Source organism: Magnolia sinica, chromosome 8 (assembly GCF_029962835.1).
Source record: "Magnolia sinica isolate HGM2019 chromosome 8, MsV1, whole genome shotgun sequence".
Classification (NCBI taxonomy): domain Eukaryota; kingdom Viridiplantae; phylum Streptophyta; class Magnoliopsida; order Magnoliales; family Magnoliaceae; genus Magnolia; species Magnolia sinica.
In genome coordinates, this window is record NC_080580.1 from 5,819,903 (window position 1) to 5,845,386 (window position 25,484).

At 41.1% G+C, this 25,484-nt stretch overlaps 1 protein-coding gene and 1 long non-coding RNA gene across 2 annotated transcripts; both read right to left on the bottom strand.

The window, feature by feature from the left end:
• Window positions 1-1,356: 1,356 nt before the first annotated feature.
• On the bottom strand, window positions 1,357-19,773 carry LOC131252710 (UDP-glycosyltransferase 76B1-like). Its single transcript, XM_058253384.1, has 2 exons — window positions 19,215-19,773; window positions 1,357-2,257 (listed from the first exon to the last, which is right to left on the bottom strand). The coding sequence occupies exons 1-2, from the start codon at window positions 19,690-19,692 to the stop codon at window positions 1,377-1,379; spliced, it is 1,359 nt and encodes a 452-aa protein (XP_058109367.1). The 5' UTR covers window positions 19,693-19,773; the 3' UTR covers window positions 1,357-1,376.
• On the bottom strand, window positions 18,184-19,195 carry LOC131252711 (uncharacterized). The gene is made up of 2 exons (XR_009174656.1): window positions 18,896-19,195; window positions 18,184-18,410 (listed from the first exon to the last, which is right to left on the bottom strand). It is a non-coding gene; the product is annotated as an uncharacterized LOC131252711 (long non-coding RNA).
• Window positions 19,774-25,484: the final 5,711 nt, after the last annotated feature.

The window sequence follows — 25,484 nt, forward strand, 5'->3', positions numbered from 1 at the left end:
CCAGGTCTCAGTTGTCTGCGGCCACCTACCTACTTATTAGGTTGGGAGCGGATTGGGTGAGACCCGATCCATCGAGGTGGCCGGGACTAACAGTGATTTATCTGTCTTAAATCAACACTGTCCATTCATTTTCAAAGCTCATTTTAGGGCATGATCCCCAAAATGAAGCAGGTCTAAATCGTAGGTGGACCACACCACAGGAAAAAGTAGTGATTGAATCCACACCATTACAAACTTTATTGAGTCCATCGAAATGTTTATTTTCCATCCAACCTTTTGATAAGGTCACAAAGACCTATATGAAGAGACCACACAAATATCATCTTGATCCAAAGATTTTGTGGCCCACAAAAAGCTTTTAACGATGGATTACTATTATTTCCTGTACTATGGTCTATCTGATATTTGGATCTACTTCGTTTTTTGGATCGTGCTCTTAAATAAGTTTTCAAAACACACGGACGGAGTGTACATCAAGGTACGCCTGACAGTAAGGTCTCTGGCGCACATTAGTGTATCAGGTTAGTCTCATTATTATTATTATTATTATTATTTAATTGTCCATTTTTTAATGGTGGAACGGAAGTTAGATAAGACGTATACATGACAGTGCTCTTCACATGTTTCAGACCAAGCTCTTGAAAGGGTTTTTTTTTTTTTAATCATTTGATGAAGGATGCTCTAACATGTGCTGGTACGTGCAATAATTCAAAGGAGAAGGGGGTAAGTATAATTTTAGGTAATTAAGGGGAGCCCCTACAATATATAGAAATGAGCAAGGCTAACCCACCACTATTCCAAGCAAGAATACCATCTTATATATATCTATCAATTGATTCTACCATTATTTTAATCGTTTTTGTTAGGAAAAGGCCATCAACTGTTTTGGTAGTTAGTTGTTAGCTGGCCATCAGCAATTTTAGCCATCGGTCGTTGGTCTTCCGTTGGCGTCGTAAGTCAGGCTGATGCACTCATTAAGTGGGCCGGCCATAACTATATGTTGAGTTAAACCAGCCGCTGTTCATTTATTGTAATGGCACGTCCGAACTGACGAGTGGGACGGCCTACTTTTGTGCGAGGTGATCCTGATGACTTGAATCCACCATTTTGATGGCTTGGATTACCTGCATAAGTTAGAGAAAAGATGGGCCTGCATGATAAGTTCGCATGCAGCTGCATGGCTGGAGAGAGACTACCTCTGAAAGTCATAATAGCAGTTGCTATATATTTTTTTCCGTACAAATCCAGGGTGCAGATTGAAGGGTTATGACCATCCAATCTAGGAGATTTGCGGGGCATCCGTGATTGATGATATGGCCCACCATTACACCTAAACTAGAAGCCTCTTATCCACTTAGACAAAGATGCATTAGAATTTAGAAAGACGATATCAGATCAATCAAAGCATCCAAGGACTGATGGGAAGATCCTCCTTTCCTAATAGAACAGTTTACGTTCTCCTTCAGATCCTTGATCCTTTCCCTTATCTCCTTCCCTTCATGTCCAACCATTAATCTTCTTATTCCCCTCTCTATCTCACCTCTCTCTAGCTCATTCTCTAGTGTCATCCCCACCCTCCAAACATGGCTTACTAGCCTAGCATTGATCCCTTGCTCTGCCAAACGTGGCGAACAAAGCATAGGGACCCCCTCACATATGCTTTCTAACGTAGAATTCCAACCATTATGTGTCCAAAACCCTCCCACTGCTGGGTGGGCCAACACATCTTGTTGTGGGGCCCACTTGACGATCAGGCCCCTATCGCGTGTCTCCTCTTCAAACCCTTCAGGCAGCTTGGCACATTCCGAGACACTAACCGATCCAGGCCTGACCACCCACAAGAAGGGTTGCCCGCTATTGGCCAGGCCCCACGCCATCTCGGCAAGATCTGCTCCGTCCATCACACCTGTACTCCCAAAGCTCACGTAGATGACGGATAATGGGGCTTGTTTGGCCAGCCATGCCATGCAGTTATTATCTGGAGTTAACAAGCTGCTGGAATCAGGAGGGCCCACCATGAACTTGTGGAGTGGACCGATCGGGAAGACCGGGATCCGAAGGTCCAGCCGGAGATTGGCCAGTGTGGTCTGTTCAAGGCAGTCTGGAGTGTTGAAAATGAGTCCTGATGAAGCCCTTGTCGCAATGGTCAATGAGACAAACAATTGAAGAGTTGCGTCCATGGTGGATGTAGTGATGATAGGCAAGTCCTTGATTCTGAGGGGTGGAATTTCAGACACTGGGTCTTCTGACTTTGGATCTGGTAAGACATTGAAATTTATTCATGATTAGAAGTGTCATATGAATATCGCCGTGTGGCCCATGGTTTTGTTGATCCAAACCATTGACGCCACAGGCCGTGCTGTGGATGGACTGTTTCCACCAAAAGTCTTCCAGAGAAGAAGATCCTACCCATCCAGTTATTGTAATTCTTTACAGTTCAATGCCACGCATTCTTCCTAATCGTCTATTTATCGGTAACTGATAGAAGGGCTAGGATTTTCTCGTCTAGTGGATTTTGGGTTTGTGGTCATCCAAATGAAGAACTGGATGGCTAGGATCTTCTTCTCTGGAAGTACTGGAATTATGATTTAACCAAACAAAGCCTTTAATTAATTAAAGAGCCGTTTACAAAACCCGCATATTTTTTGTCCATTTAGGAAAAAAAATAGGAAAAAAAATAACTACTTTTAGAATATTTCAAGTAATCTGATTATCCTTTTGCTCTGTTATCAATCTAACCACCTCATGTCGCCATTGCAATTGGATACAGTTTTACAACCCTATTTTATAAAAGGCTAAAATACCCTCCATTTAAAAAATGCCTTTCATTTAAAACATTCAATGTAGCAGATAGCGGTTGTTAATGTTCAAGGATCCCAAAGCTAGGTGGGGTCAACTATGATGTTTGTGAGAAATTTACACCATTCATATGTTTGCCAAATCATTTTATGGCATCAGTTCAAAAATGAGGCAATTCAAAAGCTCAAGGGGGCTACACAACATGAAATAGTGGAGATTATATGCTCACAATTGAAATATTTGTTGGGCCGCGCGCAGAAGCTTTTGATTAGGTTAATATTTTTGTTCTTTCAATTCATCCTAGTGGTAATGACCTAATCAATAAGTTGGATGACAAATAAACATTACAATTGGCCTTAGGAGGTTTTTAATGGTGGGAGTTCAATCACCATTGTTATCCTATGGTGTGGTCCACCCGGCCATGGTCATTGATGAATAAAAATAAGCCAATCTAATCATCATGCGAGATTCATGAATCAGTTTCAGGTATGTATATTGTTTGTTAATGGCGTGACCCACCTAATTATTAAATCATACTAAATTGAATCATACTTAATTAAAATACCAAAATATTCTTTTCAGGGGTGAAATGGCTCAAATGCGATCTCCTTTATCTTTTCTAAAACGTCGCAAGTAGAGCATTATCGGTTCAAGAAGGTATACCCTTTCAATGGATGCAACCAGCCATGGTCATTGATGAATAAAAATAGGCCAATCTAATCATCATGTGAGACACGTGAATCAGTTTTAGTTGTGTATATTGTTTGTTTATGTTGTGACCCACCTGATTATTGACTCATACTTAATTAAAATACCAAAATATTCTTTTTAGAGGTGAAATGGCCCAAATGCCTTCTCCTTTCTCTTTTTCTAAAACGTCGCAAGTAGAGCATCATGGGTTCCAGAAGTTGTACCCTTTCAACATATGCAACCCACCATGATCATTGATGAATAAAAAATAGGCCAATCTAATCATCATGTGAGACACATGAATCAGTTTCAGGTGTATATATTATTTATTTATAGTGCAGCCTACTTGAAGATTGAATCGTACTAAATTTTGGTTCCTCTGATCATCACAGTGGGTTATACCTATTGAACCGGACATGTTCCATCTATGTACCACTGAACAAGGGCTGGCAGGGTTAAGTGTTGGGGATTTGAGCTGCGGAATCACACAGATCTAGATCTAGGATAGCAATTCAATAGTAACAAGCAATCACAGAAGAAAGCAAACATTTAACGTGGAAAACCCTTGTGGGAAAAAACCACGGCACAAAGCGACAGAAATCCACTCTGAAATAGAAATTACAAGAGAGATGACTTACCCGATTCGAACAACCTCGAATCTCACCCTTACTACACCCTTTGATAACCCTAAAATCTCTTTAGAAAGCTTTAATTAGAATTATTTTTCATGTCCTAGAAAAGCCCTAGGGACACCCATTTATAGTTTTGACAACTTCCCCTTTCGCACCGACTCAAATTTCCGCAGTCCGCATCAAATCTGGAAACGAATCTGCGTAACCACGACTAGTCGAGCTGAGTCTATGACTGGTCAAGGGACCCCTACGACCGGTCGAGCAATCCCCACGACTGTTCAAGCGGCCCGAACACCAAAAGGTGAGCTCGCTGGACTTTGAGTCGAGTAGGCCACGATCGGTCGAGCGGCCCGGACACCAAAAGGTGAGCTCGCTGGACTTTGAGTCGAGCGGGCCACAACCGGTCGAGATGACCCCTACGACCGGTCGAAGGCGGTGAAGACTTTTCTAACAACAATCTCCACCAAGTCTTCAACCTTCAACCGTGTAACTCCTTGATATCTTCTCTTATCTCTTCATCACATCATAGCTTCAATTAATGTTTCTTGTGCACACTCCATCCTTCTTTTACGCCATCACCAAGCCCAGACAAGTTGTACAGAACTTGAACTTTTATTTAAGAACGACCTTGGTGAGCATGTCTGCTGGATTCACACTAGTGTGAATCTTTTCCAGTGTGACGCCTCCTTCCTCAAGCACCTGTCGGATAAAGTGGTGACGAACATCAGTGTGTTTAGTACGTGAGTGATAAACAGAATTTTTAGCCAAATTGATAGCGCTCTCACTATCACAGTTAATCGACATGGCCTCCTGCTGAAGTCTCAATTGATTTATCATGTCTCTGAGCCAAACACCTTCTTTAAAAGCTTCCGTCATTGCCATATATTCTGCTTCGATCATGAAAAGAGCCACCATAGACTGAAGCTTCGACATCTAACTGATTGCTCCACCCGCCAGTACAAACGAATATCCTGAAGTAGACTTTCTAGAATCTATACTGCCTGCGTAATCAGAATCTACATACCCTACTAACTTTGTTCCTGTCTTTTCAAAAGTTAAGGGTAGTCTTTCGTACCTTGAATATATCGAAGTAGCCATTTCACCGCTTCCCAATGTTGCTTACCGGGGTTTGACATATATCTGCTCACAACACCGACAGCCTGTGAAATATCCGGTCTCGTACAGACCATGACATACATTAAACTGCCAATCGCATTCAAATAAGACACATGAGACATAACCTGCTTTTCCTCATTGGATTTAGGACATTGTTCTGAGGAAAGCTTGAAGTGAGCCGCGTGAGGAACGCTCACCGACTTTGCCTGATCTATCCCATACTTGATCAATACTTTTTCAAGGTATTCTGCCTGTAATAACCAAAGTCAGCTCCTCTTCCTATCTCTATGAATATCTATACCGAGAACCCTCTTTACAGCCCTCAGATCTTTCATCTCGAATGTCCCTGATAACTGAGTCTTTAGTACATTGATTTCAGACATATCATAACAGGCGATCAACATATCATCAACATACAATACTAGGATGATAAACTTTCCATCACTCAGTGTCTTGTAATAGACACAGTGATCGTATTCACTTCGATTAAATTTCTGACTCATCATGAAAGAATCAAATTTTTTATACCACTGCCTAGGCGACTGTTTCAGGCCGTACAACGACTTCATTAATCTGAAAATATTTTTCTCTGCCCCTTCAACTTCATAGCCTTTTGGTTGCTTTATGTAGATCTACTCTTCCGATTCCCCATGCGGGAATGCAGTCTTCACATCCATCTGTTCCAGCTCGAGATCGTATTGGGCAACCAACGCCAACACAAATCTAATAGGTACCTGCTTAACCACCAATGCGAATATCTCTGTGAAGTCGATTCCTTCTCTCTGAGCATAACCCTTCGCTACCAACCTTGTTTTGTATCTATCCTATTTTCTTTTGAATAACCATTTGCATCCGATCGCTTTTCGGCCCACAGGAAGCTCCACCAGCTCCCATGTGTGATTTTTGTGCAACGAGTCCATCTCATCGTCCGTAGCCGCCTTTCACTTTTTTACATCAGGCTCATCAAGAGCCTCCTGAATAGTAGACGGGTCCCCCTCATCTGTAATGAGGGCATATGCAATATTAGAGTCGTCCCTGTATCTTGCCGGTAACTTGCGATCACGCAATGGGTTCCTTCTCATAGGTGGCTGCTCCACCTGACCATGTACCTCTGTCTTCACATCTGTCTCTGCCTGAGTATTATCTGTGTCAATCTGGATGTCTACGATCACCCTTTCTGGTTCCTCTTGCTCCTTTTGATCATTCTTGCGAAATAGGGAGCTTTCATCGAATCTGACGTCACGGCTAGTGACGACCTTGCGTGTGACCTTGTCGAATAACCTGTAACCTTTCACATCAATGTCATAGCCAACAAAGATGTACTTTTTGGCTCTATGGTCTAGCTTATCTCTCTCCACTGACGGTACATGAGAGTAAGCGTCACAACCAAATATGCGTAGATTTGAGTAGTCGATTTTCTGATCACTCCATACTTCCTCTGGAATTTTACATTCAATTTCTGTTGAAGGAGATCGGTTCACCAAATAACAAGCCGTGTTAACGGCCTTAGTCCATAAGTCCTTACCCAACGCAGCATTACTTAACATGCATCTGGCCCTCTCCAGAAGAGTCCAATTCATTCACTCAGCCACACTGTTTTGGTTGGGCGTGTGGCGCACTATATTGTGCCTGATGATCCCTTCATCCTTGCAATAATTATTAAACTCAGTGGAAGTAAATTCTCCACCATTGTCAGTCCTTAAAACCTTTATTTTTCGCCGTGACTGTTTTTTCACCATTACCTTCTATTGCTTGAATATGGTGAAAACTTCGGATTTACGTTTCATGAAGTAAACCCAAACTTTCCTGGAGTAGTCATCAATGAATGAAACAAATCATAATGACTCCCCAATGGAAACTTCTGGCGATGGCCCCCATACATCAGAGTGCACATAATCAAGCACTCCTTTACAAACATATTTTTCAGATTTAAAAGACAGTTCAGATTGTTTACCATATATACAATGCTCGCATATATTTAAATCAGAATTTTTAAAAGCTGGAATCAAGCATCGATCAGAAAGTACCTTCATGCCTCGCTCGCTCATGTGGCCCAGACGAGCATACCACATACGTAGAGACGTGGAGTCTGCAATAACTGATACCGCTGCACCTGCTGAAGTGCTCTTAATTAACCTGTAAAGGTTTTTGTGCCTCTGTGCTCTCATAACCACGAGTGCCCCTTTTAAAACTTTAAGGACGTCATCAATACTGGTGAACTTGTACCCTATAGCCTTGAGTGCACCGAGAGAAATCAGACTTTTCTTCATGTCAGGAACGTGCCTGACGTCAGTCATGGTACTCTTCATCCCATCAAACATCTCGATGTTAACCGTACCAATAGCCACAACATTACAAGCATTGTCATTGCCCATAAAAACCTTCCACCATCGCATTCCTTGTAACTGGTAAACCAACTCTGATGAGGAGTATGTGATAAGATGCTCCTGTGTTAAGTATCCACTCGTCTTTATGATTGTTATGTAAGTAACCAATCATGAAAACAGACAGAACATCACCAACACTTGATTCTTTATCAGATGTGACCACATTGGCCTCCTTGAAAGAAGCCGCTGAATTTTCTTTCTTCATTTTAGGATTTCTACAATCCTTCTTCATGTGTTCAGACAACCCACAATTCCAATACTTTAATTTTCCTTTGCCCTTGCCCTTGGATTTGGATCTAAGCCTTGAGGATCATGTACCTCGCTCAGAATCTCTGTCCCTCGTAATCAGTGCATCGGAAGATGTCCCCATGTCGCCGTTTAACTTTCTCATAGCCTTCCCTTGAAGGGCTGAGATAATGGTGTCAACACTTAGGGTTTTATTTGTAGTACACATCGTGTCCCTGAAAGACTCATATGATGCAAGAAGAGAATTCAACAATATATATGTCTGTTCCTCATCTTTGACCACTTCCTCCATATCCAATAATTTGCACATCAATTTATTAAAGTTGTTGATATAGGCTCCTAGATCTCCACCCTCTGCCATCTTGAAGGTATAACATTGTAGCTTCAAGTGTAGGCGATTTTCAGAGGACTTCTTTGCATAGATGTTTTCTAACTTTGCCCACAAACTAGCCGCAGTTTTCTCCCTCAAAACATTATAAAGAACCTCATCCGTGAGACATAAACGGATAGAGGCTAAAGCATTACTATCAAGGTTTTCCCATTTATCATCTTTCATGGTAGATTTTCGCTCCTCAAGAGCCTTAATCTCGCCTTGCTTGGTTAACAGGCTAAGCATCTTAACCTTCCATAACTCAAAATTATTTTTTCCCGAGTACTTCTCAATATCAAACTTGTCGTTTCTCATTATTACTAATCCTACAGATTCAGATCTGTGCCCCAACGATTGCTCTGATACCACTTGTTGGGGATTTGAGCTGTGGAATCACACAGATCTATATCTAGGATAACAATTCAATAGTAACAAGCAATCACAGAAGAACACAAAGATGTAATGTGGAAAACCCTTGCGGGAAAAAACCACGGCACAAAGTGACAAAAATCCACTATGAAATAGAAATTACAAGAGAGAGGACTTACCCGATTCGAACAACCTCGAATCTCACGCTTGCTACACCCTTTGATAACCCCAGAACCCCTTTAGAAAGCTTTAGAATTATTTCCCATGTCCTAGAAAAGCCCTAGGGACACCTATTTATAGTTTTGACAACTTCCCCTTTCGCACCGACTCAAATTTCTGCAGTCCGCATCAAATCAGAAAACGAATCTGTGTAACCACGACTAGTCGAGCTGAGTCCACGACTGGTCGAGGGACCCCTATGACCGGTTGAGCAATCTCTACGACCGGTCGAGCGGCCCGGGCACCAAAAGGTGAGCTCACTGGACTTTCAGTCGAGTGGGCTACGACGGTCGAGATGACCCCTACGACCAGTCGAGCAATCCCTACGACTGGTCGAAGGCGGTGAAGACTTTTCTGACAAAACTAAGTTCACCACTTTTTTCCAAAAGAAGAAATTTAAGGGTGTTCCTGCCTTTTTGTTGTTAAAAAGGACTTCTTAGGCATTCAATAGGCAATTCATTCTTCGTTGAAATCTGGGTTATAAAGGCATTATGCCGTAAAAATCTTCAAAAATAAAAAGGTTATTCTGAAAGTAGGAAAATAACGTCATAAAATAGGGTTGTAACTGGATACCCAATCCTATAGACCCGGCCAGATTTTAACTCGCATATGTAGAACCCAGTAAGGGCTCGCTTGGGAGCTTGTAAATGGAGGTAAATAGGAAATAGCTACACCCTGATCCATAGCTCAACTGGTAGACGGAGTGGATATACCCCGTTTCAACACATGAGGTCTTGGTATCGATCCCTAGTGGGGGTGGCTAACAATGCACAAGCTAAAGAAAAAAGAAGAAGCTAGAATTAGAAGTAAATGAATTAAGAGAAGATAACTTATCAATTGTGTTTGGATGGGAGTAAATGATAGGAATTGAAAAGTATTAAATTTTTAAATATATTTAGAGGGACATATGTTATATCCCAAACCATCTTTCATATCCCAAATATTTAGATGAGAGTAAATGAAATGCGTTTGAAATCTAAATATTTTATTTGGATTGGAGTAAATGGTAGGAATTAGAAAGCATTGAAAATTTTAATATATTCAGAGGAACATATGTGATATCCCAAACTAGTTTTAATATCCCTAATATATATATATATATATATATATATATATATATATATATATATATATATATATATATATATATATATATATATATATATATATATATATATATGTTGTATATATTTAGTGAAAAGGAGGAAATTTCAAGCCTTACGTGGCTCACAAACATAACAATCACAAACAAGCAACTTACCAATGTTTTTAACCATCTATTTAGATAGCCAATAAATTGGATTGTTCTTTTTAGTGATGTAGCCAATGGTTGGATTATTTCGAAGCATCATCAGTGGGCCACATGCATAGCGAACATGTGTGTAGCAATACCTTTCTTTACTCGTGTGACTTACTAAGAGAGCCCAAAAAGGTAATTTACCCCCATTTACTTCTAAATCTCTCTTTCAAGAGAGGATTTGATTTACAGGGATGTTTACTTCCATTTCATTTTATTTTCATGCATTTACTCCCACTAAGCACACCTCAAAGGCCATTTACCTCAATTTACTCCCAATTCTTCTCATTTGCCTCCATTTACTCACATCCATACCGCCTTAAGAGATTGGGTTAGGTTCAAGTCTCATTGTTTGGACCTAGTTACAAATGGGTCTAGTTGGTTTCAAGTCATCTCGTTAAAGTGAGTGGTTAGGTTTGGTCGGGTCTAAATCAACTTTAGTTAGTTTTAAGGAATTTTACCAAACCTTTTCAAGTATACCGAGATATACAATGGCTTCAAATGTTGGGTCATTATAAGAGTTAGCCTTTCGATAATTACTTTTTCAAAGGGGGATCCTGGCTTAACTGTTAAGGTCGTTGATACCATTTTGGTTTTATCCTCGGGAGTTATAGGAACCATGATATATGATTATAGGAGGGTCTAATTCTTTCACATCTCATTCCATCTTGTTTGGTTGAGATGGTCTAGTCTGAAAACTCAATGGTAGTGTTAGCACCATATGAATATCCACTATCCACTTTAATTGGTGGGAATGAGCTAAACTATATGACTGAATTTAGGCATTGCCCCCTCGCGCGGGTGTCTCTGAACTCAGTTCATTTACAGCTTCATTTTTTATCCATTCAATTGGTTTAAAAGAAGTTGCTTCTAATATTCATACTTTAGCAAGTAATTCTTCAATCAAAAGATCATCTGAGAACTCTTCATTGCTTAAGTATTTGATCAATCATTCCATATCTATTCCTACCTTATTGTAATTCATATTTTCGACCGAGTCCAGCTCCACATAAAGTTCAGTCATATTAACTAATATATGTTCTTTTCCTTCTGCCTTTGGTATCGTCAAGCTCGATCGGGTTGGTGAGTACTTCATCTGAGATTCGTCCCATACAGTAACCAACTGTCTTCTCTTTGTTGTATGTTACCTTTGCCAACATCATTTTTTTTACTACAAGTCATCCCTTCTAGTACTGCTGAGAATTTCATATGACTCAATCTTTTCAAAGCTCTTTCTCAAGTAGGCCAAGGTTTAACCATCCTTTGCCCTTGGATGGGCCTAGGGTGATCGCTGGCATGTTTAACTTTTTGTGGTTAAAATGAATTTCCTTCTTCATAGTTTCAATTAATCGATTGTCTTGCCTAATATTTTGGTTGATAAAATCTATCGTTTGATCGAGCCGGCCTCGCACACAGCTTACAAAGGTGCTGATAGTTTAAAATTATTACTTCCAAATGTGTTTGGTCTGCTCGACCATGGGCTTAAGCTTCATACTCCTCTTGCCATCTTTTCGCTCCTCGACTTGACCCATTTAAACTCCAAGATCAATTTTTTGTCACGGTTGAACCGGTCTTTGAGGATTAATGATAACCATAATGATCTCCATGTTGGACAAAAATGGATCAGTATCGATCAACATTGTTTCTTTTTTTCTTTTTCAAGGAACTTCAGTAACCCTTTGTTGATGTTATATTGACTAATATTCATGAAAATAATACATTTGTTGGTGGAATGCAACCGAGTTCCATGCCATTTGCAAAAATTAATTTTCTTAAATTCTTCGGCTGTCAGAATCTTATAGTTAATAAGACTTTTGATAAATTTACCAACTAACATGATATTAAAGATTTTGTCAGGGTGCTTGAGAAATATCAAAAGTGTACGTTCTTTGAACTTTCTAATTAGACGATGTCGTTACCTTTGCTTTAACTAAGGCTGAGCATGTGAATGCTTGTTTAGCCACTACAACCACTGTAACATCATAATTAGGATCATATTAATATTTTATCTTTTATCACATTGACACCTAGAGCAAGACCTCATACCAAGACATGTATCTGGTCAAATCATAAAGATCTATGAATTCCGTCCCGATGAACTTCTTTTGAAGCTTGAATTCTAGCCCATCTTAAGCTAACTAGAGAAATTCTTCTTCGATCGTGACTACCTTGCATTGACTTTTTTCTCTCTTAAACTGAGTAATATAATTTTTTGTCGATTCTCCCGGCAATTGCCAAGAATGAGTAAGATCGGCCATGAGAATTTTTTCGTCCTTATTAAGAATTGAGCATGAATCTTTTCTTTCATCTCTTGCCAATTCTATATAGAATTTAATATCAAATTTGAATACCAGGTGAAAGCTACCTAATGAGTGAATGACCAAATAGTTATAACCTATAATACTCATTATTGGTCAACTCTCTACATTGTATGGTAAATCCTAGGTCTTCTGGAAACAAAAATCTCAGGTCTCCTGGTTGCAAGAAGGTGACAAGAACACGAGGTTTTTTCACCTCGCCGCTAATGCCAAAGTTCGCTGTCTGGGCATATCTGAGCTTCGTCGAGATGATGGTAGCTGCTTAACAGACCCGCCTTCCATTCAGAGGGAAGCGGTTTCCTTCATTCAATCGCTTCTCTTGGTAGACCCTGCCTCGCTCCCAGATCCCCGTTCGAACCCCCTGTTCGACTTTATCCCGGAGCTTGTTTCGAAGGATGATAACACTATGTTGCTTGCTTCCCCATCTCTGGACGAGGTCCTTGCTGCAGTTTCCAAGATGCCTAAGGATGGCGCTCCCGGCCCAGATGGTTTTTCCGCTGCATTCTTCTCGGGCTGTTGGTCTATAATCGGCATGGATGCTCATGCTGCGGTTGTGGATTTCTTTTGTTGCACAGTGCTTCCTAGAGTTTTCTCAGCCACGCTAATTTGCCTGATCCTAAAGAGTGCCGGGGCAGTCTCTCTTTCAGATTATAGACGCATTAGTCTATGTAATGTGGTGTATAAGATTTTTGCAAATGTTCTTGCTAACAGATTAAATGCTCTTCTTCCCAAGCTAGTTTCGCAGGAACAGGGGGCCTTTGCCAAGGGCCGCTATATTGCTGAGAGTATCGCACTGGCTCAGGAGGTCTTTAGAGATATTAGAAAGAAGGTTCGCGGGGGAAATATTGTACTGAAGCTGGATATGGAAAAGGCTTATGATAGGGTTGACTGGAATTTTCTCAAGCAGGTTTTGAGGCGATTTGAGTTTGGTGAGCGATGGATCCATCTCCTTGAAGCCTGTTGGGGTGACAATTGGTTCTCAGTCCTTGTCAATGGATCGAGTTGTGGTTTCTTCCATTCGACTAGGGGTCTTCGCCAAGGGGACCCCTTGTCCCCTTCCCTCTTTATTCTTGCTGTGGAGATCCTCAGTAGGGGCCTCGCAAATCTTGTCTCATCCGGGCATTGCATTCTTTATAAATTGAAGCAGGGGTGCCACTAGGTTTCCCATCTTCTCTACGCCGACGACTCGATCCTGTTTCTAAATGGGTCTAAGAGGTCTCTGCAAGCAGTCACCGCTTTTCTCACCCAGTTCCAGGTCATCTCAGGTCAGCAGATCAACCTTCGTAAGAGCACATTTTACTCCTCTTCAAAGCTCTCTACTTCCAGGATTCACAGGATTGAAGATATCCTTGGGGTCGCCAAAGCCAGCGGCAACCTTTCCTACCTGGGTGTCCCCATCTTCAACGGGAAGAGCTGATGCTCTTTTTTTGCGCCGCTTCTGGCTAAAATAGTGTCCAGAATCAAGATCCTTTCCCAGGCTGGTCGTCTATTTTAATCAAGCATGTTCTCAGTGGAATCATTATTCACACTCTCGCAGCCTCAATGGTTCCGAATCAGGTCTTCATATCGATGGAGAGAATGTTTGCAAATTTTTTCTGAGGTTATTCGGACGGTAAGATGAAATGTCAATGGCGTAATTAGAATTCCATCTCTATGCCGTTTCTTGAAGGGGGCCTTAGGGTTAGGAGAATCAAAGAGGTGATGCGATCCCTCCATTTGAAGTTGGCGTGGGGTGTTATGCATGGGCGGAGCAACAGTTTGTGGGGTACTTTCATACACTCTAAATACCAGAATCTCAGGTCCGGTCTGCAGTCGACTGCTCCTTAGCTCGCGTCCCCTATCTGGAAAGCGTTGTTGCTGTTGTTCCCAGTTTTGGAACGGCATGCACAAGTCATCATCGGGCCGGGGGATTGTAGTATGTGGCATTCTAACTGGACCGGTCTCGGGCCGCTGCACGCTCAAGCATCCATAGTCATTCCAACCGGTTCGAGTGTATCTCAGGTGGTAGACTTTATCGACCATAACGGCCTAAAGCAAAATCTGCCCTCGGCGATCCCAGATTGGCTTAGTCATCACATCTCCTAGGGGGGCTACTGCACTTCAGATTGTGAGGACAGGTTCGTGTGGCCCTTGGAGCCATTGGGCAGATTTTCAGCTAAGTCTTCCTGGAACCTCCTTCGTCAACCAGACCTTTATTTCCCCTAGTTCAAGTTCGTGTGGCACTTGGCTATACCGCCCAAGATCTCCTTATTCACTTGGAGACTGCTGAATCATGCGATTCCCACAGATTCTTGCATCCAGGGAAAAGGCATCAACCTGGCATCAAAGTGTATGTGTTGCTCGTCTATCCCCCCCTCCCCCCTCTCACAGGCCTCAGGTGGAGATGAGTTCCCATCTCTTCCTGCAGGGTGAGATGGCCTTTTCTGTGTGGAGTGCTGCTGCTAGTTTGTTTGGAATCCCTCTTTTCCACAACATTTCGATTCGACAGCGTCTCATTTGGTGGTGGACTTGACCCCTACCGCCTAAGGTCTCTTCTATTTTATTTCGCCTCGCCCCGACTTTCATCTTATGGGAAGTTTGGAAAGCAAGGAATAGGCATAGGTATGATGGGTATTCGCCCTCTGCTTCAGCCACAGTCTCTAAGGTTTGTTGGTGGCTGTCGTCGATTTCTCCCCATTCTTCGGAATCGGTTCAGGCCTACCCCGGTGTTCCTTCCAATCGCAGATCTCCTCAGCCCTCCTGCAGATTCATTATAGTCAAATGGTTAAGACCGGAAGCAGGCTTTGTTAAGCTCAACGTAGATGGGTCCTCCCTGGCTAATCCTGGCTTGGCTGGAGGTGGTGGGATTTGCCGAGACCATTCCGGGGGGCTCATTTTTGCGTTCTCGCATGGGTATGGGCCAGCCTCTAACAACTTAGCGGAGCTGCGGGCGCTGCATGATGGTATCAAATGCCGTATCGATCATGGTTTCCAAAACGTCGTTGTTGAAACTGACTCCGCTTGGGCTGTCCATAGTCTGCTGCATCACTCCTCCCCCTCCTGGAAGTGGACCTATTGGGTCTCTAGAATCAGGGCTCTTTTGGCCTCGGGCTCCTTTTCTCTAAATCATGTCCATCGGGAGGCCAACAGTCCGGCGGATAGTCTTGCTAAGCTTCGTAGTTCCCAGTAGACGGATAGTCTTTTCCCCAATATGTCCTCTCTTCCACATTTCATAAGAGGACAGATTCTCCTGGATAGAACGGGGCTGGGTGCGCTTCGACCGGTAAAATGAAGTCAAAAAAAAGAAGATAAGAAAACAAAATAGGTATAGTTTTCTTTTACTTTTTGTGATAGGAGTGGTCTCTGAATTTTGTGGGGATTCCTCCCGAATGTGTGTATTTCTTAGCTATCAATGAAGTAGTCTCTTTAAAAAAAAAAAACATTGTATGGTAAATTAACTTATGTGTTCTATGATCGATTGACCTATATCACCTATAAGCAGCGTAAATTCAGATCGATAATTCATCGATAATGAATATTGTCGGTCGATCCAGTCAGGATATGGCTTATGATAAATTAGAGTAGTAGTTCAACTGAGAACTTGGTCTACTACTTCCTAAACTAGATGAACAATTTGGTTATGCTCTTAGTATTATTGTGCAACAATTGACGATACTTCTAAACTAACATGATATTATTCTTCATTATATGGTTGATTTATAGGGAAAGGTTGTCCCTTAGGTATCCCTTGATTTTTAGTTTCAGAGATTAAGTTTTTATTCTCACATTCAGGATGCCTAAAATCTACTGGTGGTGGTGAATTTCGTACATCCTATATAGGAATACGTTCAGAACATTTGAAATCTATTGGTATCGATGAATTTCCTATGTCCTGAATTGGACCAGGGATATGAATAGACGGTGTATTTTGCTAAAAAAGAAATGTATGTGGCACTGGCTAGGCTGGTGGTGTAGGTACTAGATTCCTAATAAAACTAGTATCAACATGTTGTTGAGGTGCAACATGTGCTTTTTTAGCAAATAAAGTCATCAAGCGATTCATGCTCTCAGTATAGTCGACTATCCACCTATTAAAGGCTTTAGTCTGAGCTTGAAAGTGTTTAGCCTGAAGTCATGATAACTCTGCGATATGTTGAATCCCCATTTGCATATCAACTATCCCGGTTGACATAATCTCAAGAGGTTCAACCCATAATGTCGATGGTTTATCTGGATTCGTTGGAACAGGCACTGCACTAGGTGGTAGATTTTTAAAAAAGAAAAATTAAGCACCCATTAAACTTGTAACTCCTCGTGAGGAGGAGGCTCATTGGTTACAACAGCATTGACAGTAGCTGTTAAAGCATTACGACCACCCCTACGACTCATGATTCTGAGAGATTACTGCACTAGTGAGTATAATTGTATGCCGAAATTGTTCTTTTTACACAATCAATGGAAAAATGAAAACTGATGATAACCAAGTAGTTTTTCGAGTCCCACTAGGCGTGCTAAAAATGTTCGCTATCCCGTTTGTTTTCTATAACTTGTAATGTACGAGGGTATGTCAGAATCGATAAAATAACTCGATCCAAACCGATCAACTTCAATACCAAGTGTCGAAATAAGCAGATACATCCAATATGAATACATATGACCAGATTCTGAGAGGACCATACCCTTACTTAGCCATTTGCATGATTTTATAATGATTAGGCGATAATTAAAGGGTGATATTCTACCTCTGGAGATGGGTTGTTTTATGCCTTTCACAAGAAATGACTTTTTAGAATTCCAATGCAATCAAGCAAAAGGAAAAACTCACAATCGGTTACTAAGAACGATCACAAGAATGCGTCTCTTGAAAGAACTACGTGATAGTGGATAAATACTACGACCATAGATCTGAATTAAAACTAAAGTTTATAGCTAAGAATTATCACAACTCCTAGGATAAGCTGAGATAAAGTAAATTAGTTGATTTGTTTGGTTTGATTGGTGTGGGATTCCTTGCTTTATTGAATTCACCTCCTATTTATAGAGTTTTGTTGCAGCTTATTCTTTCATATCATTCTTCCATTATTGTAATGGTTACAGTAATAGAAAAGCCTTATTTTATATCCTTATTTTGTTATGTTATGTTTCCCTTTTGTGACGGTTCCTCGTCTGTCGATTAAACTTTATTTTTCTCAGTTGCCTTCGATATCTTGAACTACTTCAACCGTGTTTCTCTGTTCACTCGTTAAACTTTTGTATAACTCAACCAAATCATTTTGGCGACCATCCACTAATGTGTAAAATTGAATTTACGTCAGTTACGGTTCTGCAAAAAATACTCCAAGTATCTTGAAGATCTTTTCATCTACCTCCTATTTCTTTTGCAATACCACATGTCGTCATCCTATTGTCTTTCCATAAAATGGCTAGAAATAGGGTATAATACTATCCACATATTATTTTTCTTTAAAAATATAATAAAGGCAGGATTTTTGTTTGCCCACAAGTGTATGATATCAGACTTATCAAACATATGCACCCAACTATAATAATTACACAAACTAAAATTGTTTCCGATCAAATCACTAGATTGGTTGCATGTGTATTTTGATATTTTAAGTGGTATATATTATTTTTATCGATTTTTTGTTTTACTAGATATCATGGTGGATTACATTTATTGGATGGATGGGATAGAATGCAAATATCACTTAGGCTCCTCAAATTCTCTACTTTACCACTTTCTAAGAAAAAAAAAAGTATATATTAGGCATTATAGTAATTTCACTACTAAAAAAAGTACATACACGCATTTAGGCTTCATTGTTTGGTAAAATTCTAGTTCACGAGGAATTCAGCAGTGAAAATCTCTAATTTTACTAGCATATTATATATTTAATACATATGAATAATTCTAAGAACAAAAGATGATTTCCCAAGACACATCCATCAGGTAGGCTGACCATGTTAATGCTCTTATTTGACATGAACCTAACTTTTTTTTTTTTTTTTGAAAGGATGTTTTCATTCAAATAGCAAAAGGATGTACAGAGAATGAGAACAAGCACCCACGATTCGGTCCCTCCCAAACAAAAGGATAGGAGAGCCTATCATAAGGGGCAATGCGAGGAAACAAAACAAAACTCTAATCCAGGGCAGGCCGGGGCACAAAGAACCAAAGAAACACAGAAAGCCAGGAGGTAGGACCCCCTCCTAATGCTGCCAAAGCTCATCCTATCAAGGAAGAGGAGGCCCATGGGAGTACAAGGAAGATCAGCGTGGTTGAGAAATAAGACCGACTTCTGATGGAAACTCCCCATCCTGGCTAAGGTGTCCGCCGGCCCATTACTTTCTCTAAGAATATGCACAAACTCTACATTACCGGCTTTGCTTAGAGTGCAGATCCTGTTGATCCAGCACTTCCACTTCCATCCCGGGTTGGACCTACCCATGAGGAAATCCACCACCAAACGAACCTAACTTAAAACCTAAATCGAAAGACATAATGGATACCTAAGGATCCAAGTATGGTTCTTCAAAAGTTAGACCTGGACCTGAAAAGATCTGAAACGATTAGCTGGGCATGAGTAATATAAGACCTGCCCAGTTGATAGCCCTACCGTGAAAGCATGAGATAGCAGAGTTCGCAGAGGACAGAAAAAAATAAATTAAAATAAAATTTGAAAATATCCCAATAAAGGATTTTGTTTAATATTTTATCTTACTATTGGTGGCTGAAAATCTCCCAATAAAGCATTTAAATTCTCATAATTTGTAATATGGTTGCATACACACCTTGGATTGGGTAGTAACCCTTCTCATGAAGCATTTGAAAGCGTGAAGAGGTTAAAAAACCAATGGCATTGTAGGTTACTAACACGATCCGCGGGACCTTCAAAGAATCTGTGACGGACTGCGTGAAGAACAGGAAATCGTCGGTGATGACGCATGAGATTGGGCCATGCCGGTTCTCCGATAGCATTCGAGCTAGGACGGCCCGAAATGGGGCGATGCAGTTTATGTTGATCGTGGAAAGGATAGCGGTCGTGTCCATGCCATCTGATAAGCCGTCAGGTATGGGCTCAAAATGAAAGTTGGGGAAGTTGGATGGATTGGGAGAGTTGAATTGTGTGTGAACTATGGTGATTGAGAATCCTTTAGAGAGTAGGAATGTGGCCAACTGAAGCATGGGGTTTATGTGTCCTTGAAATGGGAGTGGGAAGAGTAGCACGTGAGGGGCTTGAGGCCGTTGATTCTCTCCTATTCTTGCCATTGAGCTGAGCTAGATGCTTTGGTGATGGGAAGGGGAGCGTTTGGTATGAACAGAAACAATATTACAAGATATAGCAATCAACAGCCTAGCACCCCCCAGATTTATCTGCTCCAAGCTCAATGGCGCCAAAAACTTGTTCACTCCCAAGTATAGGGTTGTGATGTAGTAATAAACTCGGTAAGACCGAGGTCGAATCCACAGGACTGAAACCTGTACGTTATCTGAAACTAGGTAGAAATAGAACTAGACTAAGATGTGATCTAAACCAAATAGAATTTGATGAATAATGGTGAGAGATTAATGTAAAACTTTTAAGGAATTCAAAGGAAAGAAACTAGGGATTCAGAGGATCCACTTGTAGAGATCAGGGAGAAATTATGCCTGCTTCAGAAATCATGGAATTTAACTAGACTTCCTTTGATATAGTTTTCAAGAGGTGAATGGTATATGAATTAGAATGGATTCCATCATCTAACCATGCCCAGGAGACAAAGCAAACAACAGGATTAAACTAATTACCAACCAATCAACAATGTATGAGGATCAGGAAGGGTACTGTCATCCTACCATGCCCATGGAGCAATGATGAACAACAGGGCTTCCTGACTTCATAAACATAAAAAGGGGAAAGAAATATTCAGAGCCATTGCAAACCCATTGTAATTTCAGTCACAACAGACCATTAAAGACTAAGAAAAATATTCTTTATAATAATCACTAAATCAAATTCAGTTTATGAAATTTAAAGGCACAAAGTAGAATCTCCCATCTCACTACAGGCTTCACCTCTTAGCCCTAGCTAAGAGGTTTAGCCACACATGAATGGGCTAAATTCAAATATCAAAAATAGAAGAAGGAGAAAGAAAAGAGCCAAGAAAAACCAGGTCCAGGTCCAGCCCGAGTGACACTGCCAGCAGCCAACTTCTCTTTTTCCCTTTTCTTTCCACGGCTGCACTCTCCCCGCGGCTCAGCAACCCTGCTCCAGCGCTCTCCTTCTTTCACTTTTTCTTCCTTTCTTCCTTTTCTTCCTCACGTCAAAACCCAAGACCGAGCACACGTTCCACTCTCCTGGCCTCCACGGCTGCCCACGCCAAGCTTCGATCTTCAATCTTCCTCCTCGAGTTGAATGCCCCTCTCCCTCACTCTCCCTTCCTTTTGTAGTTGTGAGGGCCGGCTGAAGAAAACTTCATGCGTAAGTTTTCTTACGCAGGCGTAATTCTTTACGGTGTTTACGCTGATTGATTGGTGGGGCCTATTATTGAACTTAACGGAGAAATCTACTCCGTTCATTGGAAGCGTGGCGAAATACTAGTCGGGAAAGGACGGTTCTTGACTGATCACAGTGTGGTCCATAGGCTTTTTCACTCCGCCGTCCAACCCGCATTTAGACGGTTGGAAATCGTCTTCTCGATGCCTTCTGGGATTCTGCCACCTAGGCGATGGTTACAGGGCCCTTTGGAGTCCACTGAATGGTCCAGATCGGACTGATCAATGCAGAGGGTGGCCCACAACATTCGACCGCAGGCTCTGTTGCGAAACAGAGCCTGCGCAACTCGTGTTGTGATGTTGGTGGGGTCCAAAATCAGTATCAAACGAGAAATCCACCACGCCCATTGCGTTCTCCTCGGAAAAGTCCATAGGCCGATTTGTCTCGAGTTTGATGCGGCCCATGGTACCAGATCTTCTAGTCGTCCGTCTTGCATTTGATCATGAGTTACATGTGTGCGCGCGCATGGGAACAGAAGAAGACATTGGACAGGGTCTTGGCCACCCTATGAAGAAAATAGATGGTTCAGATCGTCCGTTTGGGCGATGGATGTGGCCCACTGTGATTAGCCGGTGAGAGCACGTCCCTCCAGTGACGTGCGAAAGTCTCATTTTGGACATTTTGTGCAAAAAACTGGTGGGGTCCACTGTGATGCCTGTCCTAGAAATCCACTCCCTCCATCAGCTCCTGTATGTAATGTTGGCCCATGGCCTCTAGTTTAAAGCAGATTTGACTTCAGGGTGGGCCACACGCTTAACCAATGTATGGACAGCATTCACCGTTAGAAATATAATTTGATTCACGTATGCATGCATGGCACATCTATTTACAGATTTGCCATTCTCTTTTGTTATATCTTCTGCCGTTTGTTTCTCCCTACTGCACCATTCAAAAGAAGTGAAATTTGACAAATATCCACCGTTTTTCGTGCTCTTTCCATCAGTTCAGTTTGGGTCCAGATCTCCCAAGGATGTCCAAGATGCTTTCTTAATGGTTATTGTCCTCTGATCTCTCTGTTGGGCCACTTCCACAAGGATCTAATGGCTGAAATTTGACGTGTACGGTTAATTTATGGTCTTCAGGCTATGTATGAAGTTTCGAGCAGAGTGGATGGTGGAAACCCTGTGATCTTGCATTCTGACTAACTTTCAGGCCACTTAAGCTTCAGTTTCTCAATTTTCTCGAATCCCTGGCGTGTAATTCCTTTGATCTTGGTCCCCTGGAATTCATTCCATGCTTTGGTGTCATCAGAGCGTTAAATCCATGCTTTAAGCATCCTTTTTCAGTCCATGCTCGTAAATACACTCTGCATCACAAACACAATTAAATCAGGCCATTAAACGGTATCATGCTTGTAAATTCATGCAATAACTGGGTCTGATATGCAATATTTGACCCACAACACAACCCCCAACCAGCATCTTGCTAGTCCCGAGCAAGGTATGCGAAAATTAATTTCAGAAATAAAGGGCAATTCCTATAAACCCAAGTGACTTGTGAACAAATAATTGAGACGTGAAAATTCTTACGATTCATGAATGTTAGGCATTATTCTCTCCTAGACTCAAGCACACAATATATTTCATAATCAAGTTCAAAATATTAGTCCATCAATCAGAACAATTCTAAACATTGAACTCCATGGATGTATAGTCCAATCTCGACTTATCAACATTAAGATTCACCTCTCTATTTAAGGATATCATTGGTAACTAATAAGAGAACTTGCCTCACACCTTATAGTTTTATTTTTTTAATTTTTGACTTCTTTTTTTTTCATTAGAAGTAACACCAAGAAGAGGGATCAAATCCTCACCTATAGGGAGCAAACCTATGGTAAAGACTGTACACCTAACTCTTTCTCAAATATCATCCATGGGGGATCGAATCCTCACCTATAGGGAGTAAACCTATGGTAAAGACTGTTCGCCCAATCCTTTCAATTTTCTCAGGTCGGTTCTTTTCATGCTTAGTGAGTACCACGTTAATCCTTCAATATCAGACTGAAACCTTAATATGCAAGCGAGATGTGTCTTGCGAATTCATGACTCAATCAATATTTACAAATTCTAATAATGGATTAACAATTCAAACTTAGCTGTGAAATTTAATAGATAACCGAATCCAAGAGTCGTAAATTACCAACATCATGTATTTTGTAATTCCCAATGTCCCAGATGGCCATCAAAATCACTTTGAATTCATATGAACTTCCAGAAAAATTTAAAATTTTCACAACTTTTGCTATTTTCACAACTTTTGCTCAAGACCAAGAAAATACTGATTAGGAAACCTAATCTTCCACCCCCAACCAAAAATCTACATTGTCCTCAATGTAAAAGAAATAAACATGCAATGCACAACGGAAATCAAGGAGGAGTGATGGAAAGATAGTACCTGGACGAAAAGAATCAAGAGGCTTTCCAAAGATATCTACGTAAGAGCGGGTCAGCACAAGAGAGAAACCAACAAAAATAAAATAAAATAAAAATAACAAAAATGAAATCCTATCTACACCACTTTCGCAGGTACTCTCGATTGCATTTAGCATATGCAACAAGCCTTTAAACCCCTAGGTTACCCCTAGTGGACGAGTTGTAGTCTCGTGAGGGTTTGCAGTAATGTTACCCACAAACATTGAACTAACTGACGAAATGAAATAAAGAGCTAGGTTGCCTCCCAAGAGCGCTAAGTTTATCGTCTTCAGCCAGACAAATAAAGCAACTACCCTAGTCCTATGAAAGCAGGGAAAAACTACTCGATCATGCTACAGGTCCCTCTTCCGGCCAGTATCGTGATAAGTTTCTCAGTAAGTTTCTCAATAGGATCATCCAAAAGCCCTTTTTGCAATAGGCTTGGATGCCCTGGAGCTTGACTTTCCAGAGAAACTTATGTACCTCATTAAAATTTTGCTGTTGATTCGCTTGAGGTATCCAAAGTATATATGATTCACCTGTGTCAGAAAAAGTTACAAAGTTAGTATCCCATGGTGAATCAGAGACTACAGGTAGATCAAATTGAGAAAAATTTTCAGGAAGTGGTGTAGTCTCAACACATTCCGAAGTAGCAAACTTCAGTTCAATTTTCAGCTCCTCCTCCCCTAATGGTAAACATTCAGGGTCTGTGGAAGAAGGGGCTTCAGAGTAAGGGTTCACTCGGTCAGTAATGACTACCGAGATGTCGTCTTGCAAGGCATTCACTATGTCTCTTATCATGGGATCATTTGAATCTGCAAAGTGTGCCAAACAATCATCAAAAGAGTTGGGACATTCAGCTGAGGGTGACTCATTTTCCACATTAAAGCTTGTGATGATCTGCCCAAGGAATCCATTGTCTTTAAAGGTAAACAGAGGTGTGCTCTCTTGCTCCAGCCCTACACAGATAGATTGAAAATCAATAGGGGAAGCATCGATGTGATTACTTTGTTCATTGAAACTACTCAATCTAGGTGTTGAATTGTCAAACGTGTACAGCTCAGATGGTGGCCTCAACTTAGTGGTTTCAATTTCCAAAGTCGTAGCGAGCAACTCGTCCTTCTCCCGAATCACATCATCATTTAATTCAAATGAGTGGTCCAAACATGTTTCACAAGAGTTAGAAGGGTCGATTGTAAGGGGCTCATCCTCCACCTTAAAATCAGACATGTCAGGTGAGGGGAGTGGCTCATTATGACCGACCACTTCATGTACATCTTGATCATTGACCTGGACCAAGCTTGAGATTGATTCTAGGGGACTTTGGGCTGTATATTCATGATCATCATCCCAATAAGCATCATTGTCTAATTCCGTGCAGTACACACTTAGGATGGGGTCGCTCTCCTCACACTCTACACCTAAGTTCGGTTGAGGGTTGAAAAAACTAACCTCTACGTCATCATTGAGATCCTGTGTGTCATGTGAGGAAAGTGTGTCATCATCATTATATTCGAAAGACACCCATGTATCTCCACCATTCTTTTGAACAGTCATTGAGATCGACTCATCGGGGAATTGAACCGTATGCTCATTAATGGAATCCAACTCCTCATTCCAAATTTCAGATTTCTTCAAAAGCGAGTGAGGATCACTTTTCTCGCATTGTATTTCTGGAATGAATTGTGGTTGAGATAACCGAGCCTCCTCTATCTTATCAAGGCGCGAATTAAGCGCTTCCAATGATTTTCTCATTTCCGTGAGATAGGCCAGGCTACACTGAGCTAAATCCTCTTGGATTGTTTCTGATTGGATATCAATGGTAGAGTATCCAAGAGGGTAATCATTATAATATATAGTTGGTTCATCTTCCAAATTTTGATGTTTACCCTGGTAATAGTCATACTGATCATACATGGGAGAATATGATGGTTGATAATAATCCTCGTTTCCATAATTATGATCATATACGACCCTATTAACAGATGGAACATAACGTTTTAGTCGGTTCTCAATGTCTGTTCTTGATGGAAAAAAATCTTGAGGTATACGTTGAATTCCACAATCCTCAGGCATTCCCCAATATCTCTTATCCATCTCGGCATATGCAC

Excerpts from the sequence above, each read along its gene's own strand:
- LOC131252710 (XM_058253384.1), bottom strand. The coding sequence starts at position 19,692 with ATGGCAAGAATAGGAGAGAATCAACGGCCTCAAGCCCCTCACGTGCTA. Across the intron at positions 2,258-19,214 it reads GGGTTACTACCCAATCCAAG|ATCCAAAGTCAGAAGACCCA; the intron begins GTGTGTATGCAA and ends ATGTCTTACCAG.